General features: G+C 37.9%; 1 protein-coding gene across 2 annotated transcripts; it reads left to right on the plus strand.

The window, feature by feature from the left end:
* Positions 1–1,832: 1,832 nt before the first annotated feature.
* On the plus strand, positions 1,833–20,396 carry PACRGL (parkin coregulated like). Of its 2 annotated transcripts, XM_078068443.1 has the most exons (10): positions 1,833–1,984; positions 3,151–3,341; positions 5,941–6,008; positions 6,137–6,291; positions 8,159–8,226; positions 9,979–10,069; positions 12,263–12,397; positions 12,850–12,957; positions 16,992–17,072; positions 19,711–20,396. In XM_078068443.1, exons 3-10 carry the CDS (start codon positions 5,957–5,959, stop codon positions 19,765–19,767), a joined length of 747 nt encoding a protein of 248 aa, XP_077924569.1. In that variant the 5' UTR covers positions 1,833–1,984; positions 3,151–3,341; positions 5,941–5,956; the 3' UTR covers positions 19,768–20,396. The 2 variants fall into 2 exon arrangements, with proteins under 2 accessions (XP_077924569.1, XP_077924568.1); XM_078068442.1 differs by lacking the exon at positions 3,151–3,341.
* The last annotated feature ends 151 nt before the right edge of the window (positions 20,397–20,547 follow it).

A 20,547-nucleotide genomic window follows, 5' to 3' on the forward strand; every position in this document is an offset into this window, starting at 1 on the left:
ACTCCTATGGCCTCAGTTACTGTCTATTCACTGATGACTGTAAAATCCACAGCTCCTGCCCCTCCACACTAGATGGGGATAGCCAACTGTCTTCTGGTCACATTCACCTGGATGTCTCACAGGTTTCTCAAATTAGTTTGTCCAAGAAAGTATCCACCATTTACTGCATGATATCCAGACAAAGCCACAATGCCATTGAAGCTGTTTCTTTACTTTCCAAAATGAAGATAGAAAATTTACAAGAGGCTGATTTAATTACAATTAGGAGAGGCTCACACAAGTAATTGTGGTTATTTTTAAAAATCTGAAAAATCCATGTCACTATTCAGGGTCTCATACTAACACCAAGGCATAGCGTGAGATGCCCACAACACAGTGTACTCCCAAACTTTAACTGGGTTTCACCTCAACAATTGCACTGGCAAATACTTACCAAGTTCTTCCTGTGTGTTAGGAACTTTACTTGTGCTCTTAAGTCTTACATGAAACTTATTATGATGAGGAAATTAAGGCTTAGAGGGGTTAAATGACTTGCACAAGGTCTCATAGCTCGTAAGTGATGGAGTTGGGTTTCCAACCTAGGTGGCCGAACTTCAGAACATGTGCACTTCACTTCTCTGCAGTACTGAATACAAATTATTCTTACACTCCAGACAGAGGGCCTAAAAGGCCATGAGCTAGGTGTTGCTAAGTCTATCAGTGGGGATGCTAGGTGGGAGGAAGAGGGCAAGGAGGTATAATAAGGCATGGAGAATCTGGAGAAGAGAGCTCATAAGGTGAAAATAGCTAAGAAATAGGATCTTTTTTCTCTTTTTTTTAAACACTACTTAAGCACACATTGTGCTAATTGGGTATAGAAAAGGGATAGAGACAGTTTCAGTCACATGGGGAAGATGGGTAAATTCATCATGAATTTTGAAATTTTAGACTTGTGTGCAAGTCATTTGAAGAATTAGATATACATAGAATTCATTTGTTCGTTTCATTTATTCAAAGAGTATTTCCTGAGTCCCTGCTACATTGTGTTAGAAGGAGAATCGAAGGGAAAAAAGTCACAGTCATTGTCATAAAGAAACCCACAACCTGTCGAAGAAGCTTCCACAGCAGTAATTCAGGAAGCAAGAACGGAGCTACAAGGACAGGGAGGGATTACATTGCCTGGACTGCTCGGACAGTGACAATTGCATAGTTAGTTGTTACCTGAACAAAAAGTGAAGGTTATGGGATGACAACAGAAGGAATGCAGTGCACAGATCTGAAGAGCTTGGGCTTTTTACTACGACAACCCAAATTGCTTTTGGTGGAATCACAAGGAGACGTGCATTTTTTGCAGCATCAGTTTTATTAAAATGATCTTTAGTTAAAAAGCACACGCACTTTATTGAAATATGGACGTATTATGTAGTTGAACACGACGGCATGTGAATTAGAAAGTTAAGACAGGAAACGAAATACAGCTGGGCAGGCAGAAGGCTTTGGCTCCCTCCCCTGAACATCCTGGGGCTGGAGTTCATGGTCCTGAGCACGCGGAGTAAACAGGCTTTTAAGTGTGCGAGAAAGTGTTAAAGAGTTAGGTAGGTACACGGACTGGGGAAAGATTGTGGTGCAGGGAATTCGGAGTTTGTGCTCTCCTCTGCTCCCTGGACTTCTCAGCAGTTCTTAAGGACCCTCCACCAGGTGCCCCTTTGTCACCACACAACGCCTGACTAGCTGGAAGCCGCCCTTTTCAACTCCGAGCGCCTCGTTGCCAGGGCAACCCTCTTCGGCTCGGCGCCTCTGCATCCTCCCTGCGAGAGGCTTAGAGGACGCAGCATGCGTCTGACGTCACTGCGCGGCGCCGCCAGATCCGGGCACCGCGCGAAGCCTCATTTTCCCCGAATCCCGGAGGCGGGTGACGGGAGTGGGGTAGTTGGGAGAGGGCGCCGGGCAAAACTCCCACCCGGCGTGGCGGCTGGTGTGCGGATCGCCGCGGGAGAGAGGCGCGGTAGGAACGGGTTGTGGGTGCCCTGGGCCAGGGGTGCGGGGATCCCGCGGTGCCGCCCGCGCTGTCATGGCCCTGCTGGCTTCCTCGCTGGCTTGTTGCTACGGCCGCCGGACTCCGTTGCCAAGGACCTTGGAGCTGCAGAGCGCCGAGAGCGCACCCTTCCTTTTAGGGGTCTGGCTTTGGCGGAGAGGAGCCCTCGTTGGCCTTAATGGAAAACTGGCCGTCTACCCGTCAACGCCCCCCCCCTTAAAAACAAAACAAAAAAACTCTCCTTTTTTACCCCCGTACACGTCGTCCTTATTTTCTAACTTTGACAGCACCCTGGCTTTGAACTGTTCTTAAGTATTTGGAAATATAGTATGGTGTTGGAGGGTAAGAGGGTAGGAAAATGGAAAGCAGATTTTAAGACTCTTAATGCTGGCCCTTTGGATTTACTTTACGAACTAAGGAATTGAGATAGGTGGATATTGGGTTCTGTCGCTGCACTTTAGAATTTGAAGGAGCCCTAGGGATAGATCATGGCTTCTTTAGTGGGGTGTCTCTTACACTTTTGGAACTTTCTAAACAATGGATGAGAGAGTAGGAAGAAACGTGGCCCTGGCCCCTGATAATTTAGCAAGCCCTGTAGTGAGGGCAGTGGTCTCAGAGCGTGGTGGGGGAAGAAAATGCGTATGGGGAAAGAAATAGGATATGAGACCTATCCAAAATAATGAAACAAAAGTATGCTTTCCTATCATTGACACAGATAATCCACAGTCCCTTTCAGATGAGCAGATGGGCCACAGCACCTAAGGAAACTAAGGGAGAGTGAGGGTCCCACTGTGGACCCTGCTTGGGCTGCTTGCTCTCTGATATTATGACATAGTTTAGATGTTTGGGTCAAGTGGACTGTAGTGCCTGTTTAGAATCTTTGTATTGTTTTGTAAAAGAATGAGAGGTGACTGATAATATTTGTAGCACACAATAGTTCTTAGCTTTTCACGTCCTCTCACCATTATTATCTCTTTACACCACCCTCCATGTGTTAATGGAAAAGCACTCAAGAGAGTTAAGTGTAAGATGAATAAAGCAGTTTTCTTCTACAGACAACTTATGTACTAGTCTTGTTGTCAGTGGTATGCTCCCAGATGGATATATTTTTTTAAAGATTTTATTTATTTATTTAGAGTGAGAGTGCGCAGGGGTGGGGGGGGGGGTGGAGAATCTCAAGCAGACTCTGCTGAGCACAGAGCCAGTCTTGGGGGCTCGATCTCAGGACCCGGAGCAGAAATCAAGAGTTGGACGCTTAACTGAGCGACCCAGGCACTCCTGCCAGATGGATATTATTTTTAAAAATTGAGAATACTTAATTTGTAAGGTAAAGGGTGATACTTTTAACAATAAGTGAAAAATACTTGTTTTTTGGAAAGAAGCTCTCGATATAGAGTGTTTTGAAAGTAGACATAGAAATGTTTGCATCGTGTATGTGTGTTTTGATGTTATTGCTGGAAGTTACGTAAGTATATTACATGTAAAAACTGCCCTGTATGCATAAAACCTGTGGAAGCTCAATTTTCTGGCATGTTTTATAAAAATTTTTTCAAATGAAGAGTTTCCATGGCTTTTGGAGCTCATTCAAAAAATAATGCAGCACCTTCCTACTAGTACCTCTCAGGAACAACTTTTTCAGATAAAGGAAGATAGAAATTTGTTGTTCCAACAAAAACTTTTGTAGATTTGGTAGGTAGTGTTGAAATATGTGCATCATGATTTGATGTGGCCAACTCTGCTTTTCTTATGTTTGTGGGTAGGATCTTTGTGCTTCTTTTCAGCTATAACAGTTATTAAAATTTACGATCAAAATAAATATTAATTTATTAGTCTTAATCAACATTAAAAGTAGTTACTGTAATTACCCCCAATTACAGCTGAAGAAGCAGAGACACATTTATTTATTTAAACAGAAACTTAGATCATACTATTCCCATCAGGACCTTCTCAAAGCAGAAACCTGGTGCGATAGTAAATACTTGCTGAACATTCACTGAAGTGCAGTGTAGGTCGACATATTTAAAGCCTGCCTTACCTTATCTTAGAATATTATCTGACAAATTCAATGAGGCATTAATTACCATAATTGTGAAAAATGCCTTGGGAATGAGTGTGAAGTGTGATATTGGGAGGTAAGTCATCTGCTGGTAGTAGGATGAGAAAAATTAGGTGAATATATTAAATCAAGAAAATTGAAATTTAAAATTGTTCTGTGTATGAAACAATCTTACATTTAATTTATCCTTACAAGGCACTTTGAAATGGTCACATCATGTTTGAAATATTTTGGGTCTGAATTACGTGGAGTTTCGTCCTTTTGAAGATTTCTGATTTGTCAAGTAGATTAAAATAATCTCATGAGGAATCACTTGAAAAAGCATCAGTGTTTATCCTGAAGAAGAGAAAACTAAGGAGTTGAGAGTCTGTCTTCAACTATTTGAAAAACTGTCATTTGGAAGTGGAAGAAGACTTCACCTGTGTTGCCTTAAAGGAAGATCCTACAGTGTAGTTGAGGGGTAGTTTATATATTTAATAACAATATTAAAGGCTCAAGTGGGAAATGCTCTAGTGGAAGAATGACTGGAGTGCTATGCAAGTGAGGGAATGGAGTGATCTAGTAGAAATAAGAAGGAAAGAGTGCAGGAATCAGAGTGCCATGGAAGTGTACATTTGAGAAACAGAGAAAGAAGATCAGGAAAGGCTGCATGCTACTTGGGATTGGAGCTAGACCTAGAAATACCAGCAGGCAGTTGGGTATATGAATCTGGGTGTGTGTGATGGAGGGTTCTTTGGTAGAGATGAAAGTTGAGAAGTAATCTGTTTAATTAGGCAGAAAATCATCACTGCAAACTAGAGTCCTCCCATTAGCAGAAAAGAGGGACTTGTGGAAGAGGGAGAAGTGAACCATCAGTGGCTGGTTGAGCACTGGATGGATGAGCAACTTATTTACTCCTCAGGAACAGTCTTCATAGACTTGTATTATTCCTCCCTTTTAATAGGTCTGGAAATCTTGAGACTTAGGGAGATTAAATAATCTGCCTAAATTCATAATAGAGATGAGGATACAGACCCCGGTCTGAGCCAACAGCTCCTTCTACCTTATCACACCACATTGATCACATCTGTAGGGTTGAGTGCAGGAGATGAAGGGAAAGAGGATCTTAAATTTTTCAGCATGAGGGACCAGAAAATTGGTGGTACCTTGAATTAACAAGGGGTCCATAACTTCAGTGTGATAACCTTAGTTTTGGTTATGTTCAGTTTAAGGAGCTTGTAGTACATTGAGTAGGAGAGTTCATTATGTCACTTGAAAAATAGGACTTGATATGCCGATGTTAGTGTTTGGAACTTTGGGAATACGAGGCCAGAGAAGATAGAGATGCTAGGGGATGTGCCAACCAGTTTCTCCTTTCAGAAATCTTTTTTTTTTTTAATTTTATTATGTTATGTTAGTCACCATACAATACATCATTAGTTTTTAATGTAGTGATCCACGATTCATTGTTTTCATATAACATCCAGTGCTCCATGCAGTATGTGCCCTCCTTAATACCCATCACCTCCCCTCTAAAACCCTCAGTTTGTTTCTCAGAGTCCATAGTCTCTCATCTAGTCCATATTTTCTGAATATAGCCAGAGGTTTGCAATTGAGTTTCTAAAAGCATATTTTGACAGTATGAATGGAAAAGAAAGTTTATTCTTATACATCTTACTTTCTTACAGATTGTTTTCCATTTGCTGTTATTGATATTATTGAAGTTGATATAATTTCATATTTTCTCATTGGTCTTTCTGGTATTTGGTTCCATGCCATACCTTTTTTGTGTATTTTTTTTTATATTTTCTACTCTGTTCTGTTTTGGTCCTACGTTGTTAATGAATCCCTCATTCCCCAAATTCTGAAATCAAGTTTCATTTGACTGCAGGAGTAAAAGGGAAGCAATGCAGAAATCAGAGTGCCATGGAGGAGTACATTTGAGAAACAGAAAGGCAGGTACAGAACATTGTTTTTTAAATGAAGAGGTGAAGTTTGTTAATGACACATTGTTATGCAGATGGATAAGAGAGAGCTTTATCTCTTTCACCTCTTTTTTTTTTGGTTGAGCTTCTGTTTTTTTCCAGGTAGCTGTGATCAAAGGACATCATCAAGCATACAAATAAAACATAGGACTACAGTTCAAAAAAGCAACTCCTCATCGTCAACCAGTTCTCCAGAGACTGCAAGAAAACTTCATCCTCGACCAAGTGATAAACTTAACCCTAAGACCATTAACCCGGTAGGTACAAAAGACATTCCTGACTCAGTAGATTTTTCAAAGTAATAGACATTTAGTGCACTGTTGAATCATTATGAATACTGTCCCAAGTTCCTTTTGTTTGTAATTTTTTTTTTTTTTTGCTTACATTTAAGCTAGTGACAAAGAGCATATGGTAATCATGATGAAGAATGGAAATAATGATGTGAATGTGGAAGTGAGAAGGTATAGAGAATAACCAGTTGTGGTATATCCTATCACATTCATGGATGAGTGTACTAGAGTATAAAATAAATTGCACATCAGCTTTATTTTTTATTTACTATAGTTCTGTTACTTCCTAATATCAATGAATAAACTTGTATTCAATTGACTTATAAACTCGGGTTTATAAACAAGTGGTGTGATTAGAATTTTGGTAAAATTTGGTAAAAATTTATAAAAAGAACCCATTGGTAGAAAAAACATTTTTGATAATGTGCAGCCTGGAAGATGAAACTATGATTATCTCTAAAACGAGTTGAAAAAGAAAGGAAAGGAATTGCTTAGAATTTCAATCAGAAATTTTGTCGTGGTGGGTGTTTTGGAAATTTAGGGATTATTTACATGACCTGTAGGTCCAAAAAGTAAGATCATTTGCTAATAGGTGCTAGAACTAAAAAAAGTGTCTGTGGCCCTAAGATGTCTTAATTCTGCCCCCATTATAAGAACATTTTTTCAAGTCCCCTTATTTAATAAGATTACATGAAAACAGTTTTTAAAACATACTTTTCTTAGTAGGAATTATAATTAGATGAATGAAACATTACTATTTCTGTGAATTATTATGCAGAATGTGGATTGAAGTTTGTAAATGAATCTTACTATAATATTGTATGATACTGAAATTTCATCTATGTGTTTTAACTTCAAACGTGTTTTTCTGAAGGAAAAAGAGCTAATTCTAAACTTATACCCTTAAATATATTTTTAAATTACTGCATGTGATTTAAAAATATTTTGTAGCTAGTTTTATCTTTAAAATGGGTTAATAAGTTTGTGTTTTGTAATTTAGACAACTATATTTCACTTGATTATGTTCAAAGTACCATGTGATAAAATATTTACTTTTTGTGCCTAAATTATCTGTGTCTCTGATCAACTGTATTGAAATTATGTATGCTGTGATTGTTGAGCTGTTGTGCTTGATCACCTCTTACATGGTCTTTGGGAATAGAGTTAATTTATTCTTAAGATAATACATAGACAAACTGAAAGTTGTGAAGTTCTGTATCTGAGCAGATACATCCAGGCATATGTTTGTGAGAGCCTTGCTCTGTCTTCAGTTCTATCACCCCTGCCCATTCTAAGCCTTTCTTTTTTAGAGAAGCATAAAACGAGTTTGGGGAAATTACAGGTTCTCTGGCCATCCAGACATCTGTATTTGCCTGGAGGACAAGTAGGAGATGTGCTGGAGGTTGAAAACAAATCTGCTTTCCCTATACTTACCTCTTCTTCTCCACGGACCCCTCACCTTGAAAGGTCATAGTGGTGGAGAGTAGAAAGATGTATTGCCTTTATTATATTTATTTGTGATGTTCATTCTTAATAGTATTTATCTATATTATATTTACTATACATGTGATTCCAGCTGCCTTCAAGCCTCCCAAAACAAGTTAGGGGTATAAACGAAATATAGAATGTGTGGTTGTGGTTCCAGTACTGAGAGGATTGGTAATTTTCCTCAGTTGTATTGCTGAGTAGAGTGATGCACCTGATACCAGTGTCATGGGCTGAAAGTCAGGATGTCCATTCGCCTCTGACCTCAGCAGGATTAAAATTGATTAGGTATCATCACAAAGTGGAGGTGATAGTATATTTATCGTATTCTTGTCATTTTTTATTTCAGTTTGGTGAACAGTCACGAGCTCCTTCTGCATTTGCAGCCATTTACTCTAAAGGAGGTATTCCTTGCAGGTAAAATCAATACAGGTTATAACTGACCATATTATTCAAAATAATTGAGTAAAACCAATAACAGTAGTTAGTTTAAATGTATTGAAAATTTTATTTACTAAGGAGGTTGAAATAAAGGTGACTTATTCATGCTTTGGCTGTTGGACTGGTATAGATCGTGGGACATTGTTGAAGAAGATCATTTTAATTCCAAAATAGAATTACCAATAGATCTATAATTTAAGAAATTGAATGAGCCAGTTTCTGAAACAATATAAGCCTTCACAGGCTTGGGCAAGTTGCAAATAAATAGTCCTATTTTGTTTGTAAACTGAAAGTTGACAATTTAATGAAACTGTTTCATTATTTTTTGAAATGGTATTTCAAAAATTTCAAAAAATTATATTTCTAAATAAGTACATAACGGCTGTTTTTGCTCACTTTTCATACAGTTCTTGCCACCTTTCAGGATACACATCAGAACTGTTTTAAAGAAAACAATATAGTTACTAATAGAGTGATACCATTTTAAGATTTCACTACCAAGAAACATTTATTTCTTCTAGGTATATCCAGTTTTAGACTGTTCTAGATGATGGAAAGTGTCATTTTCATTGTGAAAAGAGTGATCACAACATTCTGTTGTTCTAAAATTCAAGAAATGTAGTTTTTAATGGTATTTGCAGATTTGGAGGAATAAGCTCAAGAAGCACTCTTCATTTTATTGTTAGTATTTTTTTATTTACATTCTGAGTTGAAACTGTATTTTAAGGTTCTTATACCCCCCCTTTCCCACTCCAAGCAATTATGGTTGCTAAAATAGTAAAAATGTTACCAAGGCCTCTTGCTATGAAGAAAATGATGCTAAAGAAGGTGTCAAGAAGTTGAGAATGTTACAGAAGTGTGAGGAAACATTTGAGGGTGATGTATAAGTTCACTGTCATAACTATGATGATGGCTCATTGATGTATTCACACATCAAAACTTATATTAAATTTTACACTTTATAACCATGTGCAGGTTTTTGAATGTTGGTTTTTTTTTTTTTTAAAGATTTTATTTATTTGAGAGAGAGAGAGAAAGCACAAGTGGGGGGAGGGAGCAGAGGCAGAGGGAGAGGGAGAAGCAGATTCCCTGCTAAGCAAGCAGGGAGCCCAACAAGGGGCTCCATCCCAGGACCTCAAGATCATGACTGAGCCAAAGGCAGACGCATAAACTGACTGAGCCACCTAGGCGCCCCTATTGAATGTTGGTTATGCCTCAGTAAAGGCTGTAAAAAAAAAAAAAAAAAAAAAAAGCAGCAATGACTCTAATTGAAAGGGCTACCACTTTGTAACCTTGTGTGGGCTACTTAACCTCCTGCCCTCATTTTTCCTGTTTTAGCAGGGCTAAAATCCGGCTTGTCTTCAGATCATTAGGGTTAAGTGATCCATATCTGAAAAATAATGTTCCATTTAAACAAGTTACTATTTCTCATTATCACATTTCTTTGCACATCTGTAGGTTATCTATTTTGTTATAAATATGACTGAAACATGTCAAGTGTAGCATTTGTATTAAGACTCACAGACAGCAGCATGCTTGAACTCTGAAACTGTAGGCTTAACAAATATGAAGTTTAGTTTTGCCATCAAACAATTTTGCTGAAAGAGTAGGAGTTTGTGGGATTATAGACATGGCTGCATAAGATGTCTTTGTAATATCCTTTCATAATTACTGCTTAGCATATAATTACATTGTCCATGTTATGTTCACTGATGTTTATTATTTTAGATTGGTCCATGGTTCAGTGAAACACAGATTACAGTGGGAATGTCCTCCTGAAAATCTTCCATTTGATCCTCTTCTTATTACTTTAGCTGAGGTAAATGTATATTCCATTTTTCCTGAATGTTTATGGAAAAAAAAACTTTAAAAATTGTATTAGATATTATTTTTTAATGCATCAGTGAATCTTATTCTTTACTTTTGAAATAAGAGCCATGCAATAGTCATTAAAATACCACACTCCCTTAGGAATTAATTATCATCAGTATATGTTTATTAGGAACTGATTAATCAGGTTTATAAACAAGTTCGTCTACACAGAGATTTGTAGATAAGTGGATGAAATATTCATACTTAATTCCAAAAATAAAAGCACTTAGAGTCATATGGAACTAGTCCTATCAGGAGAACAGTAGCGGTTTAACTTAAACTACATCAGATAACAATGAGTGGTTGATCTATTTCTATACAACCAGTCATGCTTAATGTGAACGTGATGTTTCTTAGGGAACTGATATTAACTACTTAAACGTCCTTTTGGAGAATTCTCTGGACTTTTGCCTGCCTTTACATTTTGAGTAGAATATCATGGACATCATTTTGATAGAGGATTTTAGGAAAACTTCTGATAAATTCCTTTATATTATTTAACATTTATATCAGGAAAAAGTTGGCAGAGTATTAGCTTGAGGTGAATCAGTGATCTCTTCTGTGAAATTTATTCCTTTTGCTAGAGTCACAAGTTGAGAAATGAATTAACCTGTTGTCTTATATTTAAGTTATAGATATTTGTCTTTTTTAAGAGCTAAGGATCATTTTTGTTGTCTTTTATTTTTAATTTATTGCAAAATCATTTTGGTATGATAGTGTATTTTTATGGGTAGCCTATTTTGAAATTCAATTTTGATTAAAGTCTTTTAAACTTGGTATTAAAAGCTTAAAATATATCAGTATTTCATTTGTTCTTTTAAGAATTTTAAACCGTTTTTTAGATGAATCAGTACCATAGTGACACCTTTGAAAACATGCTCCAGCTAACCACAAGGGGAGGGGAGTGCTTTAATTTGGGGAGTCCCTACAGAGAGTCTGTGTTTAGTGAAGATCACATAAAGGTCAGTCCTTTAAATAATTATTTTCCAAACACCCAATGCCTTAATTTCTGTGTTGGGTAGATTCTTAGCCTTCCCCTCTACTCATTTAATAATGGGGAAGTACTGACAGGACCACCACTATGGGAATCCACTTCACCTCTTGACCTGATTCCTCATCTCTAAAATGAGCGGGATAGGGGGATAGGGGCACTCTTAAGATGCTAGAACCTGTGGTCCAAAGTGGTGCTGGTGTGCTTGGCAGCACAGTTTTCAAAAGCATCCAGGAAAGGAAGTGTTTAATCACTATTTGGAAGCAAATAGTTTGGTCCAAAGGACAAATTGGTTGAAAATTAGTATTTTTAGGCATGACTTTGTAGCCAGTTATACTTATTCACAGAAAATAATAAGTCCAACTGAGGGAGTATTGCTGTTGCTTTTTTTGTTTGATGTTTTTAGAAAAAGCCAGATGGCCCTTCTATCTTGACTCAAAGTGGTGGGTTAAATCATAAAAGAGTACTAATAGTTTCTGATGCATTTAGGGTGAAAGAAATGATACAGGTTTTTTTCATATTTTTATTTCACATCCCAAAGTTAAAAATGACATTTAAAATCTTACAGTGGTTTTTGAACATAGGAAAAAATGTTTTAAAATACCTTAATGTAAAATATTTAAATATGAAGGAAATATAATACTTTAGAAACTCATTAAACAAGTTGCAAAGTCACCATAAAGGTAGGAGATCCAATAATTATGTCCATAAAGTGGTGGTTATAAACCAGCATTTGAGATTGAGTTGCTGTGCTTTCAGGTAGTATTTGGGAGTATATACAAAATGTTTTTAATATCTTAGGGTTTCTTTTTCTTTTATTTATTTACCTTTCCTCTCCTTCCCTCCTTCCTTTCTCTTTCTTCTTTATTTCCTTTATTTTTCCTTTGCTTTTCCTTTCCTTTTTCCTCTTCCTTTCATTTTTAAAACATTTTTCTTCCTTGCTGTGGGTAGAAATTCTTCCTGTCTCATGTATGTCCTTTGTTCCACAATTTCTGGGTTTAATTGAAATCGTAATTACTGAAATTATAAATCATGATTAGGAAAACCATAATAAAGCTTGATTTTCATTTAGACTAGTGAGGATTTAATTTTGTTGTTAGCATAACCAGGTGCGTAGTAAGTCTTGTTTGTTCGTTTTGTCTTTGGCAGGGTTTGAGAGAGACTAAACATCCATACACCTTTGTGTCAAAGGAGGGTTTTAGAGAATTACTGTTGGTCCAAGGAGCTCCTGAGAAAGCTGTACCTTTGCTTCCAAGACTGATTCCTGCGCTAAAGGCAGCTCTGGTAATCTTCTATTCCATTGGACTTTCTGTGGTACATTTAGAGTATTTTATGTCTTTTTTCTTCCAAATTATATGCAAATTGGTCCTTTACCTGTGATTTTGATGTGCATGCAAAATTAGGCCACCATTATTCAGGGACAGATGATTACTTATTTGAAGACGCCTTTAGAGGATATACGAAAGATAAAAGGGGACATTTTGAGTAATTAGAGAAAGTAATAAACCTCACATCAGGCTTGCTGCATGCTGCAATATGGTTTAGCTAGTGTTTCAGTCAAGCCGGAAATTTATTTTCTTTGTTTCTAGGTGGTCTGGCATTAAAGGTTGATTCTGGGTTTAGTTGCTTATCTTCTGATTTTGAGTGTTCAATCTTACTTTTTTCTGGTTTGACTTTTCTTCTTACTTAACTTTCCTTTTCTCCTCTTTCCTTTCCTGTCCCAACTAACCCCCCAGGTCCACCTGGATGATGAAGTGTTTGCAAGAGGACTGAATGCTCTCGTGCAGCTGAGTGTCGTTGTCGGTCCTTCTCTAAATGACCATCTTAAACATCTGCTTACAAGTGTAAGTACTGAAAAGATGAGAGAATGGTTGTGTATGTGTATCATGCACTATCTCGTCATGATTCAGTGGTTTCAAATTAATCATTAACTGATTCAGAAATCTTAAAAAAAATCTCATCATTCTTTAAAAAAATATAGATAAGACCTAGTAGTTCATAAAATATCTCACAAATGTACAGTATTCTCTTTAATTTTTTTTTAATGGAAAGCACCTACATGAGCAGAATTTAGGATTGTAAGAAAAACCAAGCAAAAGTTGAATGGACAAAAATTATGGACAGCACAATGGTATTATGCCTATGTTGATTAGCTGTGAATTATGAGGACGGCTTATACACCCTCCTGTGTGCTTGTGCATCGCCACAGCCATGTGTTTCATCTTTTTCTTCAGTTTTTCCTTGTAAGTTTTTTAGTGGGTCTGTAAATAGTATTCAGGATGAGACTTTTTCCTGTTGTGTGTAGTTTAATCCTGAGGACAAGTACAGAGTGGGATATTGGACAGTTCAGGAGTTTCCCAAGACCACCCTTAGGTTGCTAGAAGGACTCATGAAACTCAGAAAAGCTGTTATTTACTGTTTCAGTTTATTACAGTGAAAGGATACCAGTTAAAATCAGCGAAGGAAGGAGGTACATAGAGCAGAGCCCGGGAGGGACCAAGTGTGGAGCCTCCAGTTGTCCTTCCCAGCGGAGTTGTGTGGACAGTGCTGGCTTTTTCCAGCAGGGATATGTGGGAACACACATGGGGTATTACCATCCTGAGAAACTCACGTTAGCGTGGTGTCCAGGGTTCACGTTAGGGGCCTGCCGTGCCAGCATGACTGGCTGCTTGCATGGCTGACCTTAGTCTTTGGCCTCTCTAGACGTTGAGCTGAGATCCTGTGGCCCAAGGCCCCCTGGGGAAACAAAGATACTCTTATCTGGCAGGTCATACCAAAGGCTTAGAAGTGTCCATCTAGGAGCCAGGGACAAGGGCCAATCCTTTCTTTAGGCGAAGTTAATCCTTTACTGCGCACACTGATAAACCATTAAAGTCCTTGCTGGAATAACCCACAGCTGGCATTTCTCTATGTGCATCCTTCTGTAGTTCAGAGCTGAGGCATGTATTTTGATCATAGTTCCACTGTTTTTTCCTAGACACATTCATCTGAGAGATCCTAGAACTGTATTGTTAACTTCTTACTCTTCAGAGAGACTAATACACCCCAGAAACATCTGGCCAAGCCTATAGAAAGTAGGGATGGTAGTGAATCTATCAGGATTGTTATGCTGGGGTTAGGAATGGTGGGAGATGAATTCCCACCAGCACCAGGTGTTTGGCGGGGAAAAGACACAGTGGAAATAGACTCTCAAATAATATGTGGGAAGCCTTTGGAGAGAAGGAAGAGAATCCTGGCAGGTTTTTGCTTATAACGTTTAGGTCAGCAAGTTGTACCTGACTAACCACAGGAATTTCACCCTAATAAATAAAATGACTCATTTTAGATTGATTGCTCCAGTCAGACAATCAACATTTTAACAAATCTGTTGCCCTCTGCCCTCCCGTTTTGTGCCAAGTATTATGCTATAGGCACTATGACTATAATGCTGAACAAAAAACGATATGCCCTCTGCCCTTGTGGAGATTGGTTTTTGTTTTTTGGAGAAATAAGTAGCAAGGATATCCACTGAGAAGGTTGGAATGAGGTGAAGGGGATGTGATATGCAGAGAAAAGGAATCACGCTGGATCCTTCCCCGCACTCGAAGTTGAGCAAGGCCAAGAACCTCTGCTTCCTAAATAGCCTCCCAGTCCCACCCACCAGTGCAGAAAGATAAAGGCCAGATTAACAACTAAACTATGTAAGTTTGTTTGTTTTAATTTTTCTGGGGCAGTAGCATTAATGTTTGGTCACTCACATTCCTCCCCAGAACCCTGCTTTTTCTTACACTGGACTGACTTAAAGGGGCCTTTCACCTTCCTGGAGTGTCAACACTTTGGGGAGGATCTGGATACCACACTGGCTTTTGTATGCCGGTTGGGTTCCATAGAAGAGAGACCCTCGGCAATAGGCCATGTGGGATTAAATCTTGGTCTGTTAGCTACACGCCACCATGAGACAGGCACCCCTGAGGATCCATTGAGGTGCTTTGGTACTCCCTCCTTACCTCACTTACCCCTCTTAGCCAGAAAGACTCCATTTTGATTTACATATTTTTTGTTTATAGACCTCTGCATTAGATGTTATTTGAAGGGTTTCCCTGACTAGAAAAAGAATTTCAAAACCAGTTACTGAGCCCATATACAAATCATTTCACTCATATTCAAAATAAGTCAAATCCTTTCGTAGCTTCAGCTCAACTTCTACTGACCCTGTGGGAAAGAGGAAATAAATCACCTGGGAATCTTGATAAAAATGCAGAAGCTAGGCCTTTGCCCTGAGATTCTGGTTAAGTAAGTATCGGGTAGGACCCTAGAATCTGTAATTTTTGAATGAGTATATCAGGTGATCCTGGAGGTGGTGCTTCATGGATCTGCCCATAAGCCACTGCTCCCAGGTAATGGGGTCTACAGAAAGCAAACCAGAGATCTGATTTTGCAAGAGGCACTTTTTCTTTTTTTCTTTTCTTTTCTATTCTCTTCTCTTCTCTTCTCTTTTCTTTTCTTTTTTTTTTTTCCAAGTAAGCTGCATGTCCAGCATGGAGCCCAGTGAGGGGCTTGAACTCATGACCGTGAGTTCAAGACCTGAGCTGAGATCAAGAGTCAGAAGCCCAACTGACCGAGCCCCCCAGGTGCCCCAAGAGGCACTTTTTCTTGTCCATCCACAGGGCTACCTGTCCTCTCATTTAGAGTTGCTTTTCTCACATTTTTTTCTTTTTCTCTCTCTTTTTTTTTAAGATTTTATTTATCTGGCAGAGACACAGTGAGAGAGGGAACACAAGCAGGGGGAGTGGGAGAGGGAGAAGCAGACTTCCCGCAGAGCAGGGATCCTGATGCGGGGCTCGATCCCAGGACCCTGGGATCATGACCTGAGCCAAAGGCAGACGCTTAATGACTGAGCCACCCAGGTGCCCCATCACATTTTTTTTCTTTTGGGGATTTTTCTGACCCTCCCTCATCTTCATTGACCTGACTGAAGGGCTTGCTACTCAGTGCTCAGTGGTGGGAAGCAGTCCTGGGTTTCTTCCATCTGTGTGAAGAGGAAGAACCAGAAACCAAGTCTAGGACAGGCCCATATAAGTATTTGATCACTGACTAATTCTTGCCTGGGCTTCATTTATATTCCCAGAAAGTGGAGCCATGAGCACGTCCTGCTCTAGGCTGAAATGTTTAGTGGGGGAGTTGAGTAATGTAGACATTTGGTGGGAGAACACTATTATAGGTTGTGCCTGATGATCTCAGCTGCTGTTCTTCCCTCTTTGTTCCTATGATTCTATCCTCCCTCACCTTGTGCTCTCCCTTTTCAGTCAGACTTCCACCTTTCTACCTGAAGCCCATTCAAGCCATGCCTAGGGACAGGTGGTCTTGTGGTTTGTAATCTGAATGTCCTAACTGTCACTGTTACAGAGTTGTTCATGTGAATGCTCTCTCCTTTTTGTCTCTTCCCTTTCTTACACTATAAGAAACACATGTGTTTTAAGAGGCTTCGCTTTCCATCATGGTCCTCCAAGTGCTCTTGCAAAATACAAAATGGAAAAGTACGCAGTTTCATAGAAAACTTACTCTGGATACCATACTGTAGCAGGTTTTACAGGATTTGTACAATTTGAAATGAAATAATGTGAATTCTCTTTTAACAAATATACAGTGTCTATTATATATAAATTTCAATGAGATATTTTCTAAAAGAAGCCTTGGTGTCTAAAACATATTAAATAGTATATTTAATATTATTATTATAATATATTATAATAATAATATATTAATAAATACTTCCATACAGTAAGGTCTCAGTGGTTTTATTTCTAGTTAGCATACTTTTTAGTGAAGTTTTACTTGTGCCTATGGTGAATATTGTTACTTTTCAAATCATTTCATTCTCCCAATCTTACTTTAAAAGCTTTCCAAGAGACTGAGGGATAAGAAATTCAAAGAGCCAATCACCAGTGCTTTACAGAAGCTAGAGCAGCATGGTGGAAATGTAAGTAAAACATTATTCCTTGTCTTATTTTTTTTTTACTTTTACTCTACAAAATTGTATAACGTGTATTATTTCAGCCACAAGTAATCATGTGGAGTTGATATTATTTTCATTTGAGAGCTCAGAGTTTCTGTCTTGCATAGGTCACAGTTTGTAAGCATTGGGATTCAGACCAGACTGTGTAAACGCTGGGCCCCTACACTTTCTCTGTGCTTTCTATACAACACTCCATGTGGTGCGGATTTGCAATTTTTTTTTATTTTGGATGTTTTTGCTTAGACCATAGGAAAGTTCAGAAAACAAAAGGATTAATATAAAAGAGCTCATTGAAGAACGTACTTTTTTTTTTCTTTCATTTGCCATCTTTTTTGTCTAAAAAATTTACAATTTTCCCATCTTCCAAGATTAAATGAGATTTCCAGATGGCTGTGATACCATGTCTGGAAGTGCACATGTTCAGGAACATGTGTGTGCACACGCATACACACGCAAGAATGAATCCGAGTGTTCTGACTTGTAGGAATGTGCAAGAATGGGGGAGCTCTCATTAGTATCTGTGTGGTGTCAAATAACTAAGTTAATTGAATTTTCATCGTTTAAAGAAGTGTTCACATAATCTAGTCTTGGAAGTATTTCTGTAAAGCAGTGATTCTTCCTTGTTTTAGAGATTACATTTAATCAGATCTTAATGATAGGGTTGCATGTGATTATTTTAACACTGAAGAACTTAGTTTCATTGGAGGTACTTTCTAAAGGTAAAGGAATTATATAGAAAATAATTTGTGTGATCATATACAATTTTAAAATGGCAGATGTATTAGTTTAAGCTTTGTCTAGATTACCTGATTTGACCAATTCCGGTCACTGTTAAAATACATTATATTCTTTCCATGAGGAATGCCTAGAATAAAGTTTAGGAGGAAGAAGTAAGTCCCTAGACCACTAGATAACAGATTTCTTTGTTGTGTGGAGGATTAGCATTCAGACACCTTGTTGAGATGTACACAACCATCCCCCAGCCAATCCAGTGTCTCTCAGCAGAAAGGAAATTCTTTTTGCTTGCAAATGCGCTTCTGAGAATTAGAATGCAAAATAATTTGTCATTGTGAAATGCAAGTAAATAGATGCTAAATATTGATGGCACAGCTTTCAATCTGAAACTCTCCCCAGGATATTTTCATACGTTCTGTGGAATGGGGCAAGAGGAAAGGGACAGGCCCAACGTGTTAGATTCCAAGGGTGAATGTGCAGAGGAGGGCATAGTCTTCAAGTAAATAAACTTTAGAAACTGCATCCTGAGATTTAGAGGGGAACACAGAGGGATGTCGATCTCCAGCCCAGGGCCATAGGGTAAGCTAGCAAGGGAGTTACTCTTACTGCCACTCAGTCTCATTAGTTTTGAATCCTGCTAATACAGACAGAATTAAAAACATTTTGAAGTTAAGTATTGTTTATTCCTTCAGACTTTTTCTCTTCTTGTTCATCTAATGTCTTACATGATATTTTAATAATTTAATAATAATATTTTATCAGAGATTTTCTGTTGGCGTACCATTAATAAAATAATTGATCACACTTTCTGGTGGCCTAATGACCATTATGCTTGCTTTTGGTACTCTGTAATCCCTCATGAAATTAACAAATGCCCTTTTTTCCTTACTAAAAACTTAAATGTCTATATATCTTTCTCTTTTTTAAAATAAATAGAGATGAGTCTTTAAAAGAGTCTTCTCAGTATTGCAGTTTCTCCTTCCTTAGGGCTTGTGTGTCCACCAATGATGGAGACACTCAGCCTCTGGGAAGACAGGAAAGTCAGCTCCAGGCACAGTGTCATTTTCTTAAAACTGATCAGTTTACTACCTGCCTTAAATAGTAGTCAGTTCACTCTTACCTTGATATAATTTTCATCCTAAGTCATAGGCACATCTGTCTTGGAAAAGGTACATACTTGGACACACCCCAATCTTGATTGAGCACGTGGGAAGTGATTACATGTCAGGGACTCAATTGAGTACTTTTTATTTTTATTTATTAATTTATTAAAAGATTTTATTTAATTATTTGACAGAGAGACAAAGAGAGTGAGTTGTGGCTAGGGGCAGAGGGAGAGGGACAAGCAGGCTCCCCGCTGAGCAGGGAGCCCCACACCTGCTTGATCCCAGGACCCTGAGATCATGACCTGAGCCGAAGGCAGATGCTTCACCAACTGAGCCACCCATGCGCCCCTCAGTTGAGTACTTTTTGGACATGAAAGTCATTGAATCCTCACTGCAGTTCTCAGGGGTAGATTTTGTTATTATCCCCTTTTAAAGATCTAGAACCTGAGGCTCAGAAATAATTAGCCCCAGATTTGACAGTGAAGTGACTGACAGAAGCTGGATTCATATACTGGTGATCTGGTTCCTAACTACTTCTCTAATTAAATACTTTTTTAAAACATTAGTAAGAGACAACCTATACAACCTATATTTTACTCAACTCACAAAAAAGTACCACTTCTCCTTCCATCATTTTGTTCTCATTCCATTTTGTTTGTTTTGAGTTTCAGATACTTTTTTAGGCATGCTCTTATAGATGTAATACCTATCAGGGGAACCCTACACAATACTAATGAAGCTAATTTTTTTTCTGTTGACAGGGAAGCCTTATCATCATCAAATCTAAAATTCCAACATACTGCTCCATATGCTGTTGAAGAAGGGAGCCCACAAAAATCTTGTTACTCCCTGGTGACAGGTGTTAAATGCTGTCCATGGGTACCTAGGGAACCTTTTCAGATTCACTTCCGTTTATTCTTTTGTCAATCACAGTCACCATTCATTATTTCCTAGATTAAGATGAGTATACACAGTTCCACTGAATCATAGTAAAAGTTATTCATCAACAAAAAAAAGAATGGTCAATGATGGAAAGCTATTAAAAACAGTTCTATAATAGTACAATTTTGTGGGGTTGGTTTTTCATATTTTTACAGTTTGGTGCGAACAACCATTATTGGGTTTATAGTAGATGTGTTTGTATTTATTTTCCAGTGCCTTTTATTTATAGTATCCCTTTCACAATCAGTTTGTAGCTATGCACTTATTTTTAAATGTTTTGTCATTTCTTGGGTTTTATATTTATCAAGGCTATGGAAATTTAAAGTAGTGGACAGACATTTGTGAATTCACTGTTAATTATTGTCTGTAAATATGTATTTTATGATATAGAATACTTGGAAGAATTTCATACCAGAGTATTCTAGTTTAAGACATTTTTTAAAATGTGTAAATTCTTTTGTAAATATGTTATTTATTACAACTCATTAAAACTACCTGAACTTTAGGTGTTAATTATATTTAATTATATTTAAGTAAATGTTATTTTTGTAACCCATAGTCTGATATTCATTTTATGAAGGTATTCAGAAATTAAAATCTTAAAACTCTTAAAATGTACCCAGTGATTTTGTTGTGTTCGCTTATGTTTAACAATT

The sequence above is a fragment of the Halichoerus grypus genome, chromosome 3 (genome assembly GCF_964656455.1).
Source record: "Halichoerus grypus chromosome 3, mHalGry1.hap1.1, whole genome shotgun sequence".
NCBI classification, from domain to species: domain Eukaryota; kingdom Metazoa; phylum Chordata; class Mammalia; order Carnivora; family Phocidae; genus Halichoerus; species Halichoerus grypus.

Excerpts from the sequence above, each read along its gene's own strand:
- PACRGL (XM_078068443.1), top strand. The coding sequence starts at position 5,957 with ATGCAGAAATCAGAGTGCCATGGAGGAGTACATTTGAGAAACAGAAAG. Across the intron at positions 6,009-6,136 it reads TTTGAGAAACAGAAAGGCAG|GTAGCTGTGATCAAAGGACA; the intron begins GTACAGAACATT and ends GTTTTTTTCCAG. Across the intron at positions 6,292-8,158 it reads ACCCTAAGACCATTAACCCG|TTTGGTGAACAGTCACGAGC; the intron begins GTAGGTACAAAA and ends TTTTTATTTCAG.